Genomic DNA, 20,890 nt, shown 5'->3' on the forward strand with positions numbered 1-20,890 from the left:
AGCTGAGCGGGAGAGTCCCAGGGAAAGAGGTGCTCTGTGAGATTAGCAGCGCATTTAGGCACCCCCAGATGGCTGCCATGGGAGATGTGAGGATTTCTCACACATGCAGGAGTACTATCATGACATATACAACTCAAAAACGATCTTGCATAATACCCATCTCCCATCCCCCTTTGATGAAATGGCTTCTATGCAAGCACACATCCACAAATACACTCTGCTTCGGATAAGCTGCCCACTGTAGAGTGTAAGCTACGCTGCGGAAAGTTAGGAGCTGGAATCAGCGGCACACATTTCATAGCAGTTTAATAACTGGCTGAACATCAAAATACACCACAGCAACAACAAGGGGACATGTTAAAGAATTCAGAATCAGGAAAATGATAATTTCTAATAAAAAAAGAAGAAATGTACAACAGAGACACTTCATATAAACAACACTAAGAGAAATGTTCTTTTTTCACTGCAGTTTTTCATCTACTGCTTTCACATGCTGTTTTTAAAAGCAAACAGACACTCAGTATAAAACCATTCCTTCTGCACCAGGGAACATCAGCGTAGTAGTGGATATTGGATGGGAATGTTTAAGTCATTGTGGGGGGAATAAAACCTTTTAATAAAGTCTTCCACTTGGAGCATCACTGAAATCATCCTGTGGCTGCACTTAATATCCTGTGAAAGGATGGACCACATGATTGCAGTGCTGACTCTTGCTTCAGGCAACGGCTCCTATTCATCCCGACTGGAGGAGGGCAGAGTTGGTGGATTTAGCCGATGTAAATGCGATGGAAGTCATTCGCCCCGAAGGCGGCGTTGCACTTGGGGCACTTCCTCTGCCGAGTGTCGTAGCGCGTCTTGACGCACTCGAAGCAGAAGACGTGGAAGCATTTTGTCAGGACGGCGTCCTTCACCCGGGAGTTGCAGCACGGGCACGTTAGACGAGCCTGGAGGAGGAAAGGGAAGAAGAGGAGGAAATGTCTTCAACAGTAAACATGGAGGCCATTAAGGTTCTTGGCTGAGTGGTTTAAAAATGAAGGCATGCAAGTTTGTAAAGCAGCTAGGGCTTTGTTGTTTTAGCTGACTCATAAATCTTGTAAACAAGGCTTTCACAAGTCATTCAGACTTGTCATAATTACACAAAACTACTGACTCATTTACAGACAAATGTTAGGAAAATCTGACCATGACGCTGCTATTAGAGTCAAAATATTAAAGTATTTCAAAATGTGGCTGGTGTTATGAAAAACAAAAACAAGTTACATTAGCAACTTCAGAAATTTAACTTGAAGGCTATTCATCTGTTTTTATGTCACATGTTTTATTCAAGCACAAGATTGTAATAAATGTAAGCTTTCTATTTTTTATGTCTCTTGCACGTACCTTGTACTCATTAATTTCTTCGTTCAGGATTTCGTCTCCGTTGCTGATCTTCTCAGCTGGTTTCTTGGCTTTTTCAATCTTTCTCCTTAGCTTGGAGATGTCCTCCTGAAAAACAATCAACTGTGAGGGGAAAAACAAAAAATCTACCACAAAGTGAGGCGCTAAATGACCTTCATCTTCTGGTATAAAAGAAGAGCTTATCATCATTTGTCATTTTCAGGCTCAACCTGAAACTGACTTAGATCTATAGTCAAATATAGGGATTTTTTTAATACTTCTTTTTTTTTTTTTTTAAACATCGTTAAATTAAATAGTAGATATTTGGATCAGTTTTAAACCCATATAATCCTACCCCAACAAAAGCTTCTCATTATAATTAATGCTGGACTTTATTTTTGAAATAATCTAGTTACTTGTCATCATCCAGTTCCAGTAGTAACAATATTAAAATAAAAACTTCATGTTTTTATTAATTTAATCATTTTTAATAAAGACAATGACAGACTGAATGCAGGTTTAGCCTCTGTGTGTGTTGCTACCTGCGCTCGCCGGGCGTTGAAGGACTCTTTTTCTCTGGAGATGCTGTTCTCGACCACCTCCTCTCTGACCAGCTTCAGCTTCTGCTGAACCTGCTCCAGCTGCGCTCGCAGCTCCTCTGACAGCAGCACAGACTCCTGAGCCTGCAGCCCCAACAAACGTCATTCAACTTAAACTCGGGCTTTTTTTTAAAACCAGGATTTATTAAAATGTTTAATTTCTCCACAGTTTAAAAGGATTAAGTTTCTGATCAACATGTTACCTTTCGTTTGTTCATGTCCAAAGCTTGTGTTCGCAAAGCCAGCTCCCTCTCCGCAGTACTAATTGTGCCCTGCAGGAGGCGCTCCTTCTCCTCCAGCTTCCTGACCACCTGCAGCTGTGCATCCACCTGTCAATCACAACCATAACAAATAAGTCCGAAAGAATCTAATAACCCTCAAACATGATTTAAGTTAAAACCAAATGAAAAAGACAACAGTAAATTGATTTCATAATAATTTGTGAATAGTAGACTATTAGGGACTAACTAGGCCTTCACTGCCTTACTATATAATATAACAAATATAATATAAACAAAAGCATCGTTTTATTTGAAATGAGATATTGAGGTGTGGCCTCATGTTGCACCTGAGTTTTTAAGGTGAGGAGTTGGTCGGCAAGCTCTTCCTTTTCCTCCTTCAGAAGCTTGTGGATCTGGTTGGACTTGATCCGCTCGCTCATCAGCTTGAAGTTGGCGTCGTCTTTTTCTCGGAGCTGCTGCATGAGGCGGATATTTTGTTCCTGCATGTCCTCGAAGGCCTGGCCCGTCACGTCCATCTCGCTCAGCAGCGCGTCTTCCTCCTGAAGGGTTTTGCAGGGAGAAGTGAGACAGACGAAAAGAGAACCGAGCAGAAAGCTCGTAAATGTAAACGACCTGGTGGAGCTCAGACCTGTTTGGCGATGGACAGCTTTTTGTTGAGGATGTCTATCTGTTCTTCTACTGAACGGATTTTTCTCAGAGCTTCTTCATCCGCCATTTTCTTGCCCTCTCTTCTCTCCCTCTCCTCCAGCTCCCGCAGCCTCTGCCGAAGCTCCTCTGCCTGCAACAAAGAGGAGATGTATTGTCGCATCACATTCAACAAACGCTTCTTTTTTTTTTGTAAAACTATGAAAAATATCCAGACTAACTGGTAAAAATGCTTTACAACAATTAAAACAGATCAAGGCCTATGATCACCTCTGACTTGGTCTTTTTCTCTGCAGCCATGAGCTGGACTTTGTCTCTCTGCTCCTTTGGTGCCGATCGATACATGTCCAGCAGCAGCTTCATCTCTCTCTGGGACTCCTGGGCTTTCCTACAAAGTCACAAATGCATATTGGGAAGAAATTTTAAGTTTCACAAAAAATCCAGCTACAGTCGGAATTTTGCATAAAACAAAGCCTTTCTAGATGCTGATTTACAAAGTCATTAAAAGGTCCAACACAAGATGGATGGTAAATATAACTTTCCAAACGTACTTTAGTTCTGCTCGGACAATCTTCAGCTGCTCCATCTCTTTCCTCTTGGACCCTCCGATCACAGCGAGCCGATCTCCGCCCGTCTCCTCCGGCTGGCTGCTGACGCCCGGCTTCTCCCTTTCCTCCTTCACCCCGCTGCTGCTGCTGCTCCGGGTCGGCCGCTCTCTCTCCTTCTCCTTTTCTCTCTCTCTGTCTTTCTCCTCTTTCTTTATAATGTCTTTTTCTTTCTTTTCCTCCTTCTCTTTTTTCTCATCTTTTTCCTCTTCCTTTATGTTTGCATCCGGTTCAACGCCGGGCTCTGTTTTCAGTGAAATTCCTTTCAGGAGGACAAAGTGGATCCAAATGATCAATGACAATCCAGTAAAATGAAACCACTGTGACTGTAAAAATAAACTAAGGTTATTTACCAGTGCTGCTGGGTGTGGACGAGCCGTTATCTGGCTCTATTTTGACCACAGGTTCTCCAGAAACAGCTGGGGTGGAAGGAGAGGTCATCTCGTCCTTCACGTCCATCTCTGTGCTCGACTGCGACTGGAGGATGGCGCTGCCCTTTGAGGCGCGGATCTACACAACAAGGAGGCATCTTTAGTTTGTGTGTTTCACCTCGTAGTTTCTAACTCTGTCCCGTTCTGACCTACCTGGTGGAGCTCAGCTTGCGTCTCTCTCAGTCTCAACTTGTACTTCACCACCTCTCCTTTCAGCTGCTGGTTGTGTGTTTGCAGCGTGCTTATAAGGTGACGCATCTCCCTGTTGATGGGACCTAAGAGAAAAGGTGCGATTTAAAATGAGGAGATGAACCGGTAAAACAAAAAAAAAAAAGTAGAGCTGAAACAATTAATCAGATTAATCATGATGAATCGATTATTGAAATAATCAACTAATTTAACTGGAGAATGCAGAATTATAAAAAAGAATTTGCTGAAAGAACAACACACTTTATTTAATAAAACCAGGCCATTAACTGTCTATAGTGTTTGTGGAACACCAATATATTGCTCAGGGGTGCATAGTAATTTAATCTTGGATTTAAAACTTGAGGTCCATTTGTTGAGGTGGATTACCTGCTTGCTCATTGGCTGCCAGAGTCTGTTCAAATTCGATGCGCAGCATCTCGTACTCCTTCTTGACCTGAGCCAGCGTGTCTTCCAGCTGAAACACTTCAGTACGGACCTTCCTCTGCAGGGCCACCTCATCATTCTGCACAAAGACACGATGAAAGTGAGCAGAGGTTAAGACAGAGACGCATTTAAACCCCGACATGAGCACACACACGCCAACCTAACCCACCTCCATGTGCTCCAGCTGTCGAAGGCGCGCCGTCCTGGTAGTGTTGAGGCGAGCCCGGGTTTCGTCTAACTGGGCCTTGAGGGTCAGGGACTCGTTGTAGAGCACAGAGAACTGAGACTGCAGACAGCGGTACTCTGAGGACTCTTTGACCAAACCTTCAGCTCGACTCAGCAGCTCCGTCTGGCAACGAAGACAAAGAAAATAAGTTGAAATGACGTAGAAAAATTGAAGTCCTTTGAATATCTTGTCAGGCTACAAATTTAAACAAAATAATGCAACACTGAAGTTAAAAGAACAAGTTTTATGGGCTTCAAAGTTTGAAGCCAGCTTTACTCTCAACGTCTCAATAAAACCCAGTGCAACTGAATCTAATACGAAATAACATGAAGTATAAAGACAAAGTGAGTAATTTAGTCTCAGTAATTGTTCTCTTAAGACCTCAGGGGTTTGTTAGAGAACATTAGCAACACCAAGACCAAAGAGAACACCAGAGTGTGCAGGGATAATGTTATGGAGAAATTTAAAACACAGATAGGTTTTGTAACAATATCCCAATGCTTGAAAGTCTCCCAGGACACTTCTCAGTCTTACAGTGACACATGGTGGCAGCATCATGCTGTCAGAATAAATACCGGCTAATACTGGAAGTAACCCTGTAAGAGTCAGTAATAGACTTGAGATTCAGGAGAAGGTTTACCAATCTTAAACATGCAGCCAGAGCTACACTCATAGGGTTTAAATCAAAGCATGTTCATGTGTTAGCTTGGTCTAGTCAAAGTCTAAATCTGGATCTAATCGAGATTCTACAGTGAAACCTGAACACTGCTGTACACAGCTGCACAGACTGGCTTTCCATCCAGTCTGACTGAGCTTGGCCTCTTTTGCAAACAATAAGAAAACATTTCAATCTCTATTTGTGGAAAGCGGAATAAAAACACAAAACAGATTTTTAGTGCTAATACATTAAGAATTTTATACAATTTTCTTTCACAATTGTGTCCTTTTTGGTAACCTGTCACAGTCAAATGTTGAAAAAAAATATTTTTGTGGTTATAATTTGTGATAGTAATGTGAAAAATTTGAAAAACTTAAGTACGAATACTTTTTCAAGGCATTGTAGACTGGATACAAATGTCAGCCAGCAGAGGTCCATTTAGTATCTTGAGCATCATAACAAAGTGCCTTTGAGCTTGAGTTGATGCAGTTGCTGGGTTTTGTTCAGCTTTAAATGTGGAGCCAAAGGTCTGATGCTGAAACGCAGAAGTCTGAATTGGAAATGTTGCTGCAACAATGGAAATACCTTCATGCTGTTGTTGTCTTGCTGGACGTTTTGCAGGTCCTGCTGGAGCTTCTGCAGCTCAACGAGGCGATTTTCTGCAAGCTCTGTGTTCTCCTCCAACTCACTGTTCATCTCCTCAAACTATTTAAAGAAATTAAATGTGAACCAATCTGAGAAACTAAATAAATGAAAAAAATAAATGAAAGAGGAAAAGAAACCGACCTTTCTTTTGTTAATAGTGATTGTTCCACACACGCTGCTGGCCTCGCCACACACTTTGTAGCCTTTGCTGTTAACCTGGACAGTACAAGTGTTGTAGTTTAACGCAAACTACAACATACATCTTAATCCAGTTACTGACAAAGTCAGTCTCACCCTCTCCAGTATTTCGCTCAGGTGGGCATTCAGCCTGTTCTCTCGACGGCGGATCTTCTCCATGTCCCACTGGAGCTCTTCAATCCGAGCCTGCAGCTCGCTGACGCGCTGGTCCGCCTTGTTAGCCGCACGACCCAAAGACCGAGACTGCAAAGGACAAGGAGAGCAAAGACTGATGAGGAGGTCCCACAGGACTCTCCTTACAAGAGAGGCTTCAAGCTCCAGTCATCAGGGACCAGTGTACTGCAACTTTTCCATGTGTTTGTTCTTTCACATACCCAAATTAAATGATCAGTTTCTCATTCTGTAGAACCTTACTGGATGCTGCATTGGATCAGATAACTGTGTAAAAGTTGCAGTACCGATCCCTGCAGTACAAGCATCCAACTGTTTTAAGATTGCTCTCCAAGGTTTTAAGGGGATACAGTTTATAAAACGGCAAATATTATTCATCCTACCATTTTATGCATTTCTAGTGAGATGCCCCACATATTTTTACAGGCAACAAATTTCAAGATTAATTATTTATCTTTAAAAAATGAACAGAGATGTTCACTATAAATATTATCAAAGAAGTCGATACATTTTCCTTGATCTGCACTCATCAAGGAAAAATTAAAATACTAAATACTTTTCTTTCTAAAAGTCGGATAAATAGTAACACCACATAAGAATATACATGGGCATGATCTTATAATGCCATCAAAAGTACCATCTCTGTGAAATGATCTCAATCGTATTAGAAAAATCAAAAAAGCAGGATTGATTAATCTCGATTTGAGGAGAACCACCACTAAGAAGGAAGTTTGTACTAAGAAGGAAGTTTGTACCTCGCTGGTCATGTGACTGTGTTTCTGTTTCAGGTTCTCGGTCAGCTGCTGAAGCAGCTCGTTCTCCCTGCTCAGGAGGGAGTTCAGCTTGATTGCGACTTGCTTCAAACCACCGTCTGTAAAAACACAATTTTTTCCAGATTAAGTTTCATTCTGTTGCAGTACCATCATTGCCTCTTTTTATTTTTTGGACAAACTCCTGCATGTTTCCCCTCACCGCCCCCAGAGTCAAGCTCTGTTTTCAGTTGGTCCAAGGTGCTCTTCAGGTTCTTGTAGATCTCCACCAAACGACTGGCCTGCTTCTGGCTCGACTCCACCCTCTCCTGGAGCTCAGCCTCCATTTCCTCACTGGTGCTGCTTGCCAGAGTCGCCAAAAAGGAGTTAGACGTCTCTCCTTGGTGACCTGGGTGAAAAACAGGGAAAGAAATTGTTGGTTTAGTATTTGTTTAATATATTCATGCTGTGCCTTTTTCTGTCCCTGTGCCCGATCCATAACTACCTCTGTCTTTGGCCCGCTCCTGGTTTGAATCTCCATCAGGTTCTGGAGTTTCCGGCTTCAGGCTCCGTCCTTCGCCTGTTGGCGATTTCTCCGGTTCGCTGCTTGTTTGGTCATAGCGCCTGATGAGGAGTCGGATGTTCTCATCAAACTGAAAGAGGGTAAGTTGTGACACGTTTTTACTAGATGTAATAGAAGTTAACCCAAGCCATTCCTCTTTAATGTTCCTTCTCTGAATGTTCACCTGGTTCCAATATCTGTTGAGAATCAGCAAACTGGCATCATCTGTGGCCTGCCGAGTCTCCAGTCTCTCAATTCGCTCTCGCAGCTCGTCCTCAATCACCTGCAAGCCAATGGGCCAACAGATGAAGCACAGTGCAGCTTTCTTTGTCGGTGTCTAGAGTTGTAAATGTTCACTTAAGTAAATGAGTGTACCTGTCTTTGATCGAGAGATTCTCCCAACTTCCGATTCTTAGCTTGGAGAGCTTTGATGTCTTGTTCCTCCTGGAAAACATTTCATTCAGATCGGAAAATAATGAAAACTTCACACTTTCTGTTTTCTAATGTATCTTATCTGCAGATGAACATAAAAGAGAGGCTCACAGAGTTGGACACTCCTCCCAGTTTGATGACCGTCTCCACCGCGGTGCTCCCTCCGGCTCCGGCGCTCACACCGGGACCTCCGTCCTCTCCATCCCGCTCCCTCCGCTTCTCCGGGGGGGCACCGGAGGAAGAGGGCCCGCTGGGGTCAGCAGGACGCTTCTGCCCTGACATCTTCTAGCTCCTGCAAAAAAAAAAAAAAAAAAAAAAAAAGAAAGAAGCAAACAATTACCGGAGATGCAATTTAACAATACTGCTTTACTTTATATTTTTAAGCCAAATACTCCACAGTGATAACAATCTATATTTAGAGAAACAACGCTGTTTTAACATTCAGACTCTGGAGAAGCTGCCTGAAACTCTCTCTGCATGTTAGCTAGCTGCTAACGGCAGATGCAATGGAAACTGAAGAGATTTAAAGCTGAACAGACGATTTGCTGGGACCGTCTGACGACACGTTCTGTATCAAATGTTATAACCAAACCCTTACCTATTTAAATGTTAACAGTAACTGACTGAATATGTTTGGAAATGTTGATGTTACGACTCCTTCCCTCACGGAAACGGAAGTGTTAACGTTGTGGAGGGAGGGCGGGGCCAACCTTCACCTGCCATCAGCTCTCTATCGCCATCTCCAGTAAAGGAGGGCGCTCTGAACGAGTCTCAATATTTTCTGATGCTGCGCCTCCTGTCCTGTAACACAGTTCTTTAAAATGGGTTTTAACAATAAGAATTTATTCTAAAGGACAACAAAACGTTTACCTTTTGTCTATTTGTCAAGTTTTTTGCAATTTCTTATGGAGCCACCCACCCGGTGCCTCAGGGATCCTAACTTGGGCCTATTTTCTTTTTTTTTTAAATATATTTCTTTGGTGATATAGTGATATCACCAAAGATATCACTATACCTGTGATTTGGTTAAATCGCAGTCTTTCTGTGACTGTAATTAGAACTTATTATTGTTATTTTTATTACAACCTTTTTCATTTACAATTGGTTCAAAACATTACAGTGCAGCAAGACGGCTCACTGCATAATTTCAGTTTTTGAGGTACCTTGGGATATTGCAAGAGTTCTTATGCTAAACATTTTGGTGACCAGAGGACACTTTTTGCTCTGGTTATTTATGTATGCATAGCATTAAAATGCCATAGAAAATTGTAAGGAATATTATGAGCTTCCGTCAGTTAATCAGGGATCCATACTGGACCAGTTTACCTTTTATATCCGTCTTCAGTAAAGATTAAACTATTTATTTTTTAGCTTGAGCAAGGGTCAAAATAAAACTAATCAGTCAGCTCATTTGCACAACAAACTCACTGATGCTTCTACCACAGCATGAACATTTTTAATGAACTTCTAATTAAAAACATTAGAATTTAGCAAATTGTTTTCAATTTTCTTAAAATAAATATTTTAAGTCTGATTTCTCCAAGCAGATATTTTCACATTATATTTGCTTGTGTCCAAAACTTAGTTGCCAACAGTTTCAGACGGCCCAGACAGAAGGCCCATGACACAGTACATGACGAAATCGTTCTGTTTTTGAAACACACTCAGATAACAATCTCTACCTCACTAGTTAGTTTATCTAAAGTCTTTGCTTGTTTCAAAGTCTACCAAAGTCCAGAATTCTTCATCTAGATCAGACCATCAGAGCACATGACAGAGCTAAAGGCATTTTGAGCCTCAGTGACTTGGATTCCTGAAATAATTGCCTGAGGATTTGGAATCTTTTCTTTTTTCCAGATTTTTTTAAGATATGTTGTTGCTCTGCAGTTGTAATAGTTTTCCCTGGCGAAAACAACATTATTCAGGTTACATATACATATTATACGAATATACAAATATTACACATTATACATATATGCCATAACACAAGAAATATGCAGTTTTTCAGATCTGAAAGGCATATTCAGGATTTCCCACCAGTTGTATGACACAGCAGTTGTATTACACAACTGGTATTTTTCCCACCAGTCCCACATTCAAACCAGCAATTGTCCCCTGCAATCTGTTTTAATTACTATCTTATGTACACTCACTGGGACAAGCAAGATTCTTTGGATGACTTTTCAGAACTACAAAGTATGTGAAAATAAAATCACCCACAAAGGCTGAACTCTGAACTCCAGTTAGAAAGAGGACATTGCACATGGTGCAGAGTCTAGGTTGTGTAAAAGCTGTCTCATCAATCTCAGTCTCTGGGTGCAAATGTCCCCATCTTTTGGGATTAGATAAAAGTTATTTTTAAAAAGTAGCGATGTAAAAAGATATGCATGCAATGTACAGCATAAACTGCATGAAGATGCAAGTTTTAAAAAGCTGTTTTCCTTGGAATGTAACAAGTATACTTTTTGTGTGTGCAGAAAGTTACCTCAGATTATGGATTGCATATTTGAAGTGAAATTTCAACCCAATCAAAATATAACATGCAAAAGAAAATAGTAATGATATCAACGATTTAAAACCGATCTATGCATTGACTTTAATGAAATAGATTTTTCAAAGGTGAGAAGTGTCTCACCTTTTCAAAGGTCAGACATGCAGATGCATGTCTGATTTGTTTTCTGCACAGTGATGAAAACAAAATTTGACACGCAGCTCCTGATTGTCCTTCATCTTTATTTGAACAAACTTCCTGTTTTGAGAATCCTTAAAATACATCTGCAAGATACAAATCTTTGCTTGTGAATGTTTACAATTCCCCCCAGAAGTGATGCAAAACCTGAATTGCAACATTGCAGCAGAGCTCTCCAGTTACATTTCTGCAAAGCTAAAGGAGGAGCTCTCCCTGCTCTGTTTGATTTCTTCGCTCGTGCGGACTTTGACTTTACACTCACACAAAGCTCTCTTTCATGTTTTCCCCCAAACTCAATCCCAGGCTCTGCGATGAACTGTGAAGTCCACAGAAGCAGATCGACATCACCATGAAGCCCGCCTTTATGGGTTTGGCGGGGGCCAATTGCGTCTTCATTGTGACACCCTCCTCCCCGGGCCCGCCTCCCGCCACATCATGAGCACCTCCCCCCTCCACCCTCAACAGGAATAAATACAACTCTTCACCCACTTTCTGCCTTCTTCATCACCATCGCGATCAGCCCTGGGAGGAAACAGGAGGCCCTCTGTCACTTCAGCTGTCGTCGCAGTTTGATAAAACACTCAAGTGAGATTCGTTTTTATTTGGTCAATTGAGAAATTTGTGAGGATTGTTCAGAACGTGACTAGTTTCTGCAGCAGAGCTACATATAAGTGGGTTTGGTCTGCATGCGACTATGCACATGTTCACAGGCGGTTAGAGGCGGTTTGTTAACTATTTTTAACTGCTAATAAACAGAAATGTTTACATTTTTTTCAAATATGAATTTGCATTGATGTTTTTTTCTGACATGGTGGTAGGTGAAAAGAAATCAAGTGCAAAAGTATTTGCGCAAATATCATTTGGCGGAAGTTAATGTATTGCATGTAAATTGTCACCAAGATCTTAGTTGTAGTGCCTTGTTTTTCTTTCATTGCTCTGCAGAAAAAAACGCTGGTCAACCTGTTGCAAAGTGAACTATGAACTCAGGTCGCAGGTCTAAACAGAATAACGTATCTGTTTTGAAGGCCAAAGTTCAACCATGCAGACCAAATATTTAACTGGAGAGGTGGTGCAAGAAAAGCAGGATGTGTAATAGCAGACATTTTCCATAAGATGTGAAAATGCAACGCATTTTCCTCTCTCATTGCAAAATGTTAAGTTGATTTTAATAATCCGATATGGTTCTCCAAGGATGACTCATCAGTTCCCAGCCCTCTCTCCGGAGCAGAAGAAGGAGCTCTCTGACATTGCTCAGAGGATCGTCGCTCCAGGAAAGGGAATCCTGGCTGCGGACGAATCAACAGGTTAGTCTCGGTCTTGGTTGTTGTTCTGCCACGGGGAGCAACTGCAAGTTGGTCATGTTCGACTGAAAATACGCTCTTCCCTCAAGGCACCATGGCGAAGAGGCTGCAGAAAATCAATGTGGAGAACACAGAGGAGAACCGCCGCTGCTTCCGGGAGATCCTTTTCTCATCCGACCCCTCCATTGCCAACAGCATCGGTGGGGTCATCTTCTTCCACGAGACGCTCTACCAGAAGTCAGACAGCGGCAAACTCTTCCCCCAGGTTATCAAGGAGAAGGGGATTGTTGTTGGGATCAAGGTGAAGAGATCTTCATGCAAACTTCTAAGACTGTTAATAAAAGAGTGTTGACAATTTTTTGATTTTACTTACTCTTTGGTGATTAATTGGCATAGGTAGACAAAGGCACAGCTGGTCTGAATGGAACAGATGGAGAGACCACCACCCAAGGTAACTACCATTAACATACTTTTCTTTGCATATTTCTAAAAAACGATTCAGAGTGAGATGTTTTGTGTCTTTTTAGGTCTTGATGGCCTCTCGGAGCGGTGCGCCCAGTACAAGAAGGACGGCTGTGACTTCGCCAAGTGGAGGTGTGTGCTCAAGATCTCAGATGGCTGCCCATCAGCTCTCGCCATTGCAGAGAACGCCAATGTTCTTGCCAGATATGCCAGCATATGCCAACAGGTCTGTGTCACAGTTTTAGCTGCAGTAATGGACAGCAGATGAAGAAACTAGATGTCATTAGTTTTAACCCTGTCTTCTCCAGAATGGCCTGGTGCCCATCGTGGAGCCAGAGATCCTGCCTGATGGTAACCATGACCTGCAACGCTCCCAGTATGTCACAGAGAAGGTTAGTATAATACAAAGCACACCAACTCCATAACAATTACATGATATCAATGCCCATTCATGTTTATGTGTATGTATCTATCTGCAGGTCCTGGCTGCTGTGTACAAGGCTCTGAATGACCACCATGTGTATTTGGAAGGAACTCTGCTGAAACCCAACATGGTCACCGCTGGACACTCCTGCACTAAGAAATACACCCCCCAGGATGTCGCCTTGGCAACAGTAACCACCCTGAGGCGCACTGTACCCGCTGCTGTGCCAGGTAAGCCTAGTGGAGCTGATTCCTCCAACCACAAGGAATCAGGTTAAAGGAATATTTTAGGATTTATAAAGTGAAGTTCTAGTAAAATGTTAGGAGCAACAGATGTCTCTCTCCCTCTCATTCAGTCTAAATCCAGATTAGTTTAAACTAGTTGTTAGGTTTAGATTACATTTTTATTTATAGAGAAGAAAAATACTATTTTCATCTTGTAGGTAGATAGAATTAGGTGCACCACCAAGGGACTTTCTCATAGAAATAACTGATGAAAGTAAAACAACAGGCTCCTGACGGAGAGTTGCCTTCTCCTGGAAAAATATTAACTGTTTGTAACATTTAAATAGAAACTTACTTTAACATTTTAACTGTAAATTGTGCTTCTTTTTTGCCACCTTTTCAGGCATCTGCTTCCTTTCTGGAGGCCAGAGTGAGGAGGAGGCGTCCCTCAACCTGAACGCAATCAACCAAGTTCCCCTCCACCGTCCCTGGAAGCTGACCTTCTCTTACGGCCGAGCACTCCAGGCCTCCGCTCTTGCAGCCTGGGTGGGCAAAGATGCCAACAAGAAAGCTGCGCAGGACGCTTTCTTCACCAGGGCCAAGGTGAGCCTCAGACAGACAGGAAGCCATTAATGAGTTCCCAAGTCATCAATTAGCCATTCTGGACTTTAAATATTTCTTATCTGGAATTACTCAATTTTACACAGTTTTGTGAATGATTGATTTCTTAAAGCTTTTTGTCTGTTCAGTCTTGCACTCAAGTGACGCATGCAACTTGGCTGATCATTAACGCTACTGTTTGACTTTGCCCTTTTCTCCTCTCCTCTGTTCCCATTAGATCAATGGCCTGGCCTCCAAAGGAGAGTACAAGCCTGCCACCCCAGCCAGCCAGGCTGCTATGCAGTCCCTTTACACTGCCAGCTACGTCTATTAAATACTATGAACACTAAAAAAAATACATGTGGACCAAATGTTGATGTCCCCCTGCATCACCAATAACATGAGAAGATTTCCAGCGTAATGTCGAGCTATTGTTGATAAAAGCTGATAACATCAAAGGGAAATAAACTGAAAATTCCAAAATATGTGACTTTTTGACTTTCTTTTTGGTTGTCCAAATTTTAGAGCCATAACTATTACTAGATAAAGTTAGATACTATTATATCTCTTTTATTTCCGAAGGTATAACGAGTGTTAGGGCATCTACTGTAAATTTACATTGCACAATACAGATACAGAAATGATGCAAAGACATGCTGATGCATATTTTTTTTTTTTTATACATCTGCGTACTTGTAAGCCAAATTTATTTAAGCAAATTTTTTTTAAAATCAGTTAATGCAATAAAGTTAATTCACATTTATTACAAAAATAAAGTAATCTGATTAAAAATGTGAAGTTGGTCACCATGAAAGCTGTTAAAACATTTTTACATGATTAAAAACTAAAGCAAGTGGTTAACAGCAGTAAATAAACACTTAATTAATAATATTCAATAAAAAATACATTGTTAGTCTAATATTACTGATGTGATGTTAGTGGTAATTTTTCAGGTTAAATTTAAATACAATGAAAAAGTTTCGTTTTTCTAACTTGGTGCAGGTGTTGTAAAAATCTTTCTCATCTGAGATTAACTGGATAGAGCCTCTTCTAAGAGTATTTATACCCCTTGAACCTTCTGAGGTTTTTGCCATGTTACAACCATAAGCCTCTGTTTATTTTGTATTATTTGTTATATATCAACATAACACAATGCTATGCATAATTATAATGTGGAAGAAACATGATACGTGGCTTTCAAACCTTCAGTAAAATCCAAAAGAACTAGCTTTTTTCAAAAATTACCTAATTTTTAACGAGTCCATCTTTATGTAATTTAAACTCAGCACAAATACAGTTTTTTCTGTGAAACAATATCCCTGAAAATGGACAGACAGCAACCAAAATATGGCTGTCCATCTAAACTGACAGGCTGGGAAAGGAGAGCACTCCTCAGTGAAACAACCAGGAGCTCCATGGTAACTGTGAAGGAGATTCAGATATCTACAGCTCAAGTTCAAAAGACAGCTAGTAGTCAAGGAAGATGATCAAAGTTGATTGTAATATTGATAGAATTAAATACGAAGCCTTCTTGGAGTCTTGGGTGGAGATCCACCTTCCCTTCGAACACCCACACCAAACACACAGCTATGGCTACAATAGGACGGATTTTACCAAAGGATATTTATGTGCAAGAACGGCCAAATGTTCCGACCTAATCCAACTAAGAATCTGTGGTAAAACTTGCCAATCTATGTCAGTCAGTAAATTCACATACTTCATAGATTGAGATGAAGTCTTTTTACATGAAGAATGGGTACACAACCCTGGCTCTAAATGTAATTCTAAATGTGTTATTTTGTTTATGTTAATTTAAAAAAAACAATTCAATACATGTCATGTTGAATTTTTAGTGTGACTTATTACGGAAATGTTTAAGGGGTATAAATACTGTTACGTCTCGCTATATGAGGAGGAAGGAGCTGGTTGCTTTTTATTTGAAAACTGATCTGCGCCACGTGACCTCTTCAACAATTAAAATAAGATATTTATCTCATGTTGTCTAGCAGTTTGAAATACATGTTAAACATATACAGTATATGACATAATTGATAAAAACACCTGAAGTGAACAAAACAGTGTTATGTAAGTGCAGAATAGGACTGAAGAACATTGGTCCTAGTTTGTGTTTTCTTCACTCTGAGGATCAATCACAAAGCGCTGGACAGTAATCTGAAAACAAGAAGCAGGAATGAATGATAAAAACTCAATAGCTGACAGACAGCATTGTGACAAACTGTTTTCCTATCACAATTATGTTAGTTTCTTCTATCATTCATGTATTTGCTATAGTCTAATAGATGTCAGTTTAAGGTGTTTTTCGACAAATTGTTTACCTCATTGTGTATGTAATAAAAGTAAATTGAATTTCCCTCTTAATCGAGATAAAAATATCTATAATTTTTCAAAATGTATACTGTGGACTCAAAGAAATTTAGACCTTTGGCAGATTTAAACATCATTTTAGAGTTTATTATAGAAAATGAAGTTTATGAAGTACAATATTCTATAAGATGCCACTGTAGAAATAAAAATCAATCTTTTGCAAAATGCACACTGTTTCTTATTTGTGAGATTGATTATTGTCATGCAGATTGTTTACTGATAAAAAAGGGATGCATGACTTTTTCATATTAGGTCGCACAGGATCAGAAAATGATGCATTTACATTATAATGAATATACATAATTGCACAGGCAAGTAAACCCATTGTATTAAATTTTATTTTTATAAACCAAATACAAGTAACATAAATAAAATGTTGTCTCTTTATACAAGAAGATGTAAATGGTTCTGTACCAAAAAGTAACGGTATGCAATTAAACACTATAAAATTTGACTGGATTGGATTAACAGTTTAAATAATTAAAGTCTAAATTGATTAGAAATGTAAACTTAACTTTGAGTTCAGCAGTAACTCAAAGTAGATAATTAAAAATGGAATCACATAATCACAATATTGATAATTAAACAATTCACTAACTAGTAACGCATAGTGTGATGTAATTGGTCATCTTGTACTTTAAATCAGGCTACAGTGAAAACATTTTCAGTGCACACAAAGTATTTCCTTCCACTAACAAGTGCATCAAATACAATTCTGTCTCATTTTAGTGGTTTTGAGCTGATATAAGGGTAACCAGAGACATCTGTCATGTTAAAGCTTTTTATTTAAACGTTGCTTAGAGCCAAATACTCTCTTTCATATTTACTCTCAGTTTAAATCTGAACTCTGGCCATGGTGCTTCAAAATATTGGTATCTTGTGCAAGTGACCATTATGACAAATTTTCACTTTCCAAAAGGTTATCATCTTTTTGAAATACTATACTCCAGTCATTGTTAGTTACTCTGCAGAGGCTCAGCATTGAAAGGTAGAACATAAATTTTAACTTTTCATTTTTTAAATAACACATCGTTGAAGAACATATTACCTGCTTTCTCGTAGATCTTAATGCATAACCTGCGATGGCGCTCAAGAAGATAAGAAATGCTGATACAAGCAGGGAAGATGCAAACAAGATTCCTTCCACCCAAAGAAATAGCATCTAAGGTAAAAAAAATAGCTGTAAAATACTAAAAGGGGGTTTTATCCACACAGACAAACATTATAGCAAAAAGAAAGGAGGAAGAGCGTAAATATAAAGCTTACAGCACTGTGGAAGTAAATCCGAAGATGCCACGTGTAGAAACCGATTAAGCTTATCCTTCGTACAATGGTGATAATAATGCCCAACAGAGAGACCACATACATGGCCAGGGATACGGTCACCTGTGCAGTCAGATTACAAAGATAATATAGATAAGATAACTTTAATTAAGAGAGATTGTATGGTCAGTAATAAAGTTGGATAAAAGTGTGCATAAATCGTAAAACTAGGGATTAAAAGAAAAATCAAGAGGCTTACCATCTTCTTGGATGGATGTAACTCAGTGTAGATAGATAGGGCTCCACATGTAATGAACTTCAAATACAAACATCCACATCAATCAAAAGATCCAATCATTTTCAGCTCAAATGTACTAATATGGAATTACTTATCCAGTTACATCCATAACCACATCATGTAAGGATAGCTGCTTTTCCACTGAACAGGTGAGCTACATCTATTGTTTCCTGAAGTAGTTGGGTCATGCAGCAGCTGTGCTGGGCACAACTTTAACTGGATAAGAGGTTTCTTTCTTGCTTTGCATCTCAAGGAGGAAATATTGCTTTAATTGGTTTTTTCTTTTGTGTTTTTTCAAGGTATGAGGTAACGATGAGGTAGTTTTGAATGATTCGGCAATGTCTACTGATGTACTTGTATTGTATCATGGGAGCTAATTCAAAATTAAAGTGTAACGTGTTTGTTTATTTGTCAAGGGCGCCATCTGCTGGATTAAAAGTTGCCATAAGCCCTCAAAATAAATAAATAAATATGGTAAAAACATTTTTAAAAGAAATATAATAATTAATTGTAATGAGCTTCAGCTCCAACTTTCAGCCTTTCCATAAACTATGTTTTAAAAATAAATAAATTTATCTATTTATCTAAACTCATTATGGTCATATCATTTGCACATCCCTTGGATCTCAAGTCTGTCTCTTTTATTTCTAATAACTGCACAGTATTTTCTGTCCTAATTATTATTATTATTATGAATAATAAAAAAATTGTTATTATTAAAATAATTGTTATTATTAATATTGTTTTATATATATTGTTTTTAACACTTTAAGAACTTCATTTGAGAACCTTTGTAACAGATGCTGCTGTTACACCTGAATTTTCCCTTTGCTGGACAGTAAGGGCTGTTTCCATTTTCTAATGTATTCTATTAATTCAATCAAATGGGATTTGAATACAAAGGGTCTAAAATTATAAATGTACAAAATGTTGAAGGCACTAAATAGTAAGTAGCGTTTCTACACATATGTGTCTTAAAAGGACATTTATGAAAAGCTTGCATTCATGTGAAGGTTTAAGCCACCTTAAATGTCCAATTCAGACGTCTGATGCCATTTACTTTGCATGCCACAATGTTATGGCTGAAATTTGTACATCCATTAAGCAGCTATTTCAATAAAAAAAATTATTTCAAAATTGTTTAGTTTAAAAATAAGCTGCACAATTTTTGCTTTGATTTCTGCTTTCTCCAAGCTCCACTCCAAAATGGGCAACCCTGTATTACAGTGGACTTTATATGTACCACGAAGAATGTAAACAGTGCTAATTTTGAAATGCTGGTTGGCTAACTTGTTTGAGCACGACACAAAAAAAATATTTGTCAGGAAATTCAGATTAAAGAAAAAAAGAAAAGAAGAATGAACTCACTATTAAATGCTTCAAACAAAACAAAGAACACATTTCAAAAACAATGCCAGATTTTGTTACATCATATTTGATATATTACACTTTTGCTGTCATGTAACTATCAGAACAAAATTAAAAATACTTCTCCCGTTTTGTATTCTATGAAAAATGCTTAAAATAGAAGTAGCAACGTTAATTGCTCAATACATGAGCTCAAAAATGATATGTTCGAAATTGCTGAGTTAGCAGGAACAAAGCTTGGTCAGGAGTTTCCTTCTATTTTCTTTGTCTATGGTAAGTTAAACTAGAAACAGGGAAATATATATATATATTTAAATTGAATGTTCTAGAAACAATTAAAGATCTGTTCTTGAGCTTTAGCATTTAAAAACATACATACCAGAGTTCCTTGCCAGAAGGGAATATACATTTTGAATGAGGTTTCCATGGTAGTACCAGCCATTGCACATCCCATCACAATCTCAGCACAACCAAACATCAGAATCACAATCTGAAAAATCCAAAACAAAAATATATTCAGCGTGTACAGTTGTATATGAATATACACCTCCCCTGTTTCTTCACGAGTTGAATTTACCCCAAAGCTTCTGGGTTGTTTTTGGACAAAACGGTGCAGAGGTTTGCTGGACAACAGCAGGGTCTCATCTAACTTCTGATTCTCACTTTCTCCTGTTGGTTTCTCTACCATAGTTGACTCGGTTTCCTCCATTGCCAAGCTGCTACACAATTGTGTTGTACTGCAGCTGAAAGAGAGCAAGAATTTGTTGAACCGGTCTTGTACATACTCTTCCAGCATGGGAATACTGTAAAGGCAGGAAAACGAAATCCGACACTTACTACGCACAGAACAGTAATAAACAAAGAATGCATTGATTGTGATACAAAGCACGAAGTAACTCACCAAGAGTTCCATGTAAAATGTGTTGCATAAGACGACAGGAAGGGGATGTTGTTGATCACCAGAGGAAATCAAGAAATTTGATTTCTTCTCCTTTTTTTCCAACAAGAGGAGGGGCTTGATACCGTTCACTGCTAAGGGAGTTGCACAGCCTGAACAGTATGTAAGACCACAACAATCAAAATTACAACCCAATAAATAAATAACTTTAGTTTAATTTCTTTATATTTTTGATGGATTAAACAAATAAAACAAAAGCTTTATTTTGTGAGAGATTAAAAACAACATGTTTGTAACATTACAAACATGTAATACCATGGATAATCTGGTGACTGCCAGATAATCTATGGTATCTTAATTTTGTGACTAAAATATTAATTTTACACTGCAACGACCTGTCAGGCAGATAGTTGCAGTGGATTTGTTTTAGCTGTGAAGAAAAACATACTGTACACCAAAAGGAAAAAAAAACAACCCACAAATATTTTCTTTTTACTTAAGAAAAAACATTTTGTGCTTGCTGGAATGGAGAGAAAGAAACTATTGCAAAAATAAAATTAAGAAAGAATGAAAGGGAAAACACAAGTTACTCCAACAAATAAATTACTAACTCTAAGTCTACCTGCTGAAAAAAAGTAACATATCCTGACTATGCCATAGCTTGTTAAGGCTTTTATCCAGCAAACTTTGGTCATTTTTAATATGAATAACATGGCTCACTACCTGGGTGGCAAAAAAAACTTGAGGAAAACCCCCAAAGGTATTATTATAGTTGAGCCCAAATTAAGTTTGTAGATAATTCACG

At 39.1% G+C, this 20,890-nt stretch overlaps 3 protein-coding genes across 3 annotated transcripts; 1 reads left to right on the forward strand and 2 right to left on the reverse strand.

Annotated features, from left to right (window-relative positions):
• Positions 1 to 289: 289 nt before the first annotated feature.
• LOC102232683 (E3 ubiquitin-protein ligase BRE1A-like) lies at positions 290 to 8,841 on the reverse strand. The gene is made up of 22 exons (XM_005795298.2): positions 8,772 to 8,841; positions 8,285 to 8,465; positions 8,117 to 8,185; positions 7,926 to 8,024; positions 7,685 to 7,832; positions 7,403 to 7,588; positions 7,186 to 7,301; positions 6,356 to 6,502; positions 6,203 to 6,277; positions 6,002 to 6,121; positions 4,702 to 4,881; positions 4,476 to 4,611; positions 4,053 to 4,174; positions 3,822 to 3,978; positions 3,415 to 3,730; positions 3,134 to 3,251; positions 2,847 to 2,996; positions 2,545 to 2,757; positions 2,180 to 2,305; positions 1,920 to 2,060; positions 1,381 to 1,485; positions 290 to 944 (listed from the first exon to the last, which is right to left on the reverse strand). The coding sequence occupies exons 2-22, from the start codon at positions 8,453 to 8,455 to the stop codon at positions 768 to 770; spliced, it is 3,072 nt and encodes a 1,023-aa protein (XP_005795355.1). The 5' UTR covers positions 8,456 to 8,465; positions 8,772 to 8,841; the 3' UTR covers positions 290 to 767.
• Positions 8,842 to 11,339: 2,498 nt separating this feature from the next.
• Positions 11,340 to 14,356, forward strand: LOC102232942 (fructose-bisphosphate aldolase B). The gene is made up of 9 exons (XM_005795299.3): positions 11,340 to 11,447; positions 12,054 to 12,166; positions 12,253 to 12,464; positions 12,560 to 12,614; positions 12,691 to 12,851; positions 12,934 to 13,017; positions 13,105 to 13,279; positions 13,677 to 13,876; positions 14,112 to 14,356. Exons 2-9 carry the CDS (start codon positions 12,055 to 12,057, stop codon positions 14,205 to 14,207), a joined length of 1,095 nt encoding a protein of 364 aa, XP_005795356.1. The 5' UTR covers positions 11,340 to 11,447; position 12,054; the 3' UTR covers positions 14,208 to 14,356.
• Positions 14,357 to 14,422: 66 nt separating this feature from the next.
• Positions 14,423 to 20,138, reverse strand: LOC111607016 (membrane-spanning 4-domains subfamily A member 4D-like). The gene is made up of 7 exons (XM_023328753.1): positions 20,089 to 20,138; positions 19,765 to 19,990; positions 19,567 to 19,677; positions 17,781 to 17,837; positions 17,525 to 17,644; positions 17,307 to 17,420; positions 14,423 to 16,045 (listed from the first exon to the last, which is right to left on the reverse strand). Exons 2-7 carry the CDS (start codon positions 19,981 to 19,983, stop codon positions 15,992 to 15,994), a joined length of 675 nt encoding a protein of 224 aa, XP_023184521.1. The 5' UTR covers positions 19,984 to 19,990; positions 20,089 to 20,138; the 3' UTR covers positions 14,423 to 15,991.
• Between the last annotated feature and the right edge of the window lie 752 nt (positions 20,139 to 20,890).

Source organism: Xiphophorus maculatus, chromosome 23 (genome assembly GCF_002775205.1).
Source record: "Xiphophorus maculatus strain JP 163 A chromosome 23, X_maculatus-5.0-male, whole genome shotgun sequence".
Classification (NCBI taxonomy): Eukaryota; Metazoa; Chordata; class Actinopteri; order Cyprinodontiformes; family Poeciliidae; genus Xiphophorus; species Xiphophorus maculatus.

Bases quoted from the DNA above. Each gene is read 5' to 3' on its own strand.
- LOC102232683 (XM_005795298.2), bottom strand. From the start codon at position 8,455: ATGTCAGGGCAGAAGCGTCCTGCTGACCCCAGCGGGCCCTCTTCCTCC. The intron at 7,302-7,402 runs GTGAGGGGAAAC...GTGTTTTTACAG, and splicing joins AGAGCTTGACTCTGGGGGCG to ACGGTGGTTTGAAGCAAGTC. The intron at 6,278-6,355 runs GTGAGACTGACT...TGTACTGTCCAG, and splicing joins TGAGCGAAATACTGGAGAGG to GTTAACAGCAAAGGCTACAA.
- LOC102232942 (XM_005795299.3), top strand. From the start codon at position 12,055: ATGACTCATCAGTTCCCAGCCCTCTCTCCGGAGCAGAAGAAGGAGCTC. The intron at 12,615-12,690 runs GTAACTACCATT...GTGTCTTTTTAG, and splicing joins TGGAGAGACCACCACCCAAG to GTCTTGATGGCCTCTCGGAG. The intron at 13,018-13,104 runs GTTAGTATAATA...ATCTATCTGCAG, and splicing joins CCCAGTATGTCACAGAGAAG to GTCCTGGCTGCTGTGTACAA.
- LOC111607016 (XM_023328753.1), bottom strand. From the start codon at position 19,983: ATGCTGGAAGAGTATGTACAAGACCGGTTCAACAAATTCTTGCTCTCT. The intron at 17,421-17,524 runs GTAAGCTTTATA...TTTTTACCTTAG, and splicing joins GGATTTACTTCCACAGTGCT to ATGCTATTTCTTTGGGTGGA. The intron at 16,046-17,306 runs GTAATATGTTCT...TCTTGTTTTCAG, and splicing joins TAAGATCTACGAGAAAGCAG to ATTACTGTCCAGCGCTTTGT.